At 56.5% G+C, this 2,625-nt stretch overlaps 1 protein-coding gene across 1 annotated transcript; it reads left to right on the plus strand.

Annotated features, from left to right (window-relative positions):
- Positions 1-310: 310 nt before the first annotated feature.
- Positions 311-1,234, plus strand: LOC105815287 (chromosome unknown open reading frame, human C3orf80). The gene has a single exon (XM_012650431.1). The coding sequence runs from the start codon at positions 311-313 to the stop codon at positions 1,058-1,060; it is 750 nt and encodes a 249-aa protein (XP_012505885.1). The 3' UTR covers positions 1,061-1,234.
- The last annotated feature ends 1,391 nt before the right edge of the window (positions 1,235-2,625 follow it).

Raw genomic sequence — 2,625 nt, forward strand, 5'->3', positions numbered from 1 at the left:
CTGCCACTTGGGGCGGTTCCGGACGCCTCGAGCCCGGCCCGGGCGACTGTGCGCGCGAGGTTAAGGTCAGACGCTCCGGAGGCTGCTCGGGCTGCGAGAAGCAGCCGCCTCCCGCAGCCTCGGCGCGCCTCGGGCTCCTCCTCCCGCCCAAGCGTGGCCAAGTGAGGACTGCTCCGGCCTCAGGTAGCGGAGGCGCGGGAGGCGGCGCGCGCGAGTCCGGAGCGGAGCGCCTGGGAGGGGCCGACCGACACGCAGACAGACGGACTCCCTAGCCTCACATCCCAGACGTTAGCAGAGGTCTGCGCGGGCCATGTGGGGACCCGGGGTCACGGCCGAGGGCCTGTCGGTGGCGCCGGCGCCGCCGCCTCTGCTGCCATTGCTGCTGCTGCTGGCGCTGGCGCTGGTGGCGCCCTCGCGGGGCGGCGGGGGCTGCGCGGAGCTGGCGTGTGGCGAGCGGGAGCGCTGCTGCGACGCGACCAACGCCACGGCGGTGCGCTGCTGCAAGCTGCCGCTGCACGCCTTCCTGGACAACGTGGGCTGGTTCGTCCGCAAGCTCTCGGGGCTTCTCATCCTACTTGTGCTCTTCGCCATCGGCTACTTCCTGCAGCGCATTATCTGCCCCAGACCTCGCAGGTACCCGCGCGGCCAGGCGCGACCCGGGCAGGCGCGGCCGGGAGCTCCGGGGGGCGCCGGGCAGCTGGGGGACGCGGGCCCGCCCGACGACGACGACGACGACTCGCCAGCCCTGCTGCGGGACGAGGCAGCAGCCGGTTCGCAGGACTCACTGTTGGACAGTGGTGGCAGTGGCAGGGGCCGGGGAGGCGGCGCACGCTCGGCCCCCTCCTGCGCCTCGGAGCACGAGCTGCGCGTCGTCTCGCCGGTCTTCCTGCAGCTGCCCAGCTACGAGGAGGTCAAGTACCTGCCCACCTACGAGGAGTCCATGCGACTGCAGCAGCTCAGCCCCGGGGAGGTCGTGCTGCCCGTGTCGGTGCTCGGCCGCCCGCGAGGTGGCAGCGCCGGGGAGCCCGACGGCGGCGAGGGCCGCTTCCCGCTCATCTGAGCGCCCTGGGCCGCTCGGGCACCACGCGGACGGTGCAGAGCTGGGGGCTGCGGGTGGCACCGAAGGCGAGGGTGCCCTCGGCCGCCACCAACTGCCTCAGACCCCACCTGGCACCCCGGCCTAACCGCCCGTCACCCTTCGAGTAGGTTGGGGTCACCCCTCTCCCTCGCGCTCCCCCGGGATCCTGTGTTTCCCTACGTTTCATTTGGTTCGAAGAAACGTTGGGCCAGCGCGGCGGAGGCGGCTGCAGCAGACGAGCCCCGAGCGCAACTTCGAAGGACGTCCCCGCCCTCTGCCTTGCCTTGTATTGCGTTCACTCGTAAGTGCCTGCTTCCCGAATCAAAGAGAACACGTGAGCCCACCGGCGCGTTGGGAGAAGGGCAGTTTTCTTTAGGGCTGAGGAGAAAGGAGTGCAGTTCCACTCCTTTGCTTCCCTCCCGGACGGGTCACGGCCGCCCAGGTTGGGCGGGGGGCGAGGAGCCCTTGGGGACGAGCCGCAACCGACCGCTGCTGTGCGTGGGTACGATGGAATCCTTCTCTGGCGGTGGGCCCAAAAAAACCCTTCGGTGTCTTCCTGGCCAAGCAAATAGTCACAGCTGATGGCTCACAATTATGTGGGGGCACCCGTGGTAGACGGTTAGTCGCTGTACTTCAGGGTGCAGTGTCTGTATCCAAGCCCGTTATTCCTAATACAGTACGGTTGGACCTTTGATTTTTCAGTAACTGAGAAGGTACTTATATTTATTTGTCTTTTATTTTTATATTTTTACCATGTATGGAACGCAACAGGAGGGCATTTCAACGAATTAATGACAAGGTTATCGTCTTATCACTTTTTGTAGGCCATCACTGGTCAGAAAATTGCCCATATTCTGTCATCATTGTTTAATAAAATGTGGGACATTATTTAAAATGAAACAAGAGGCATGGTCAAAGGAGGAAACATGTGACATAGAAAACATGAAGGATATCTTATTTTCACTATTTGAGAAGAATATATTTTATTTTTAGTACTGTGGTATAATATATAACTTTTATAACTGTATCCATTATGTAGTCTAGGTCTTAATTGTATCATTCATCATACAGTCATATGTAAAACTAATTGATATATATATATGCGCCATACCGTGAAGCATGAGGTCATGCACTTCCTCCCCATTTTTCATTTGGAATATTTTACACAACATGATACAAACATAAGAACTTGTAACTTTTGTTCAAAGCTGTGATTGTGCAGTAATGTGCTACAGAAGGATTGAATCAACTTTTCTTTTTAAAAAAAGTGTCATTGTATCAGTTCTACCATTCTTTGAAATGTTCTTTAAGCAAAAGGTAATATAACATTTTAATGCATTGTGTATAATGTACATATACATATTGTCTATGTACTGTATGCACATTATATACAATATAGTTATTACAGTTTGTGATTGTCATGAAAGGAAAAGAAGGAAAACATAACAAAAGGTTTCACTGGGAAAAGGTGACTATTACATCAAGAAAGATTATACGCATAGATCTCATACATGTATCTAGACCATTATTCTTGTGATTGAAAAAGT

This window comes from Propithecus coquereli, unplaced genomic scaffold (assembly GCF_000956105.1).
Source record: "Propithecus coquereli isolate 6110/MARCELLA unplaced genomic scaffold, Pcoq_1.0 Scaffold325, whole genome shotgun sequence".
Taxonomy (NCBI): Eukaryota; Metazoa; Chordata; class Mammalia; order Primates; family Indriidae; genus Propithecus; species Propithecus coquereli.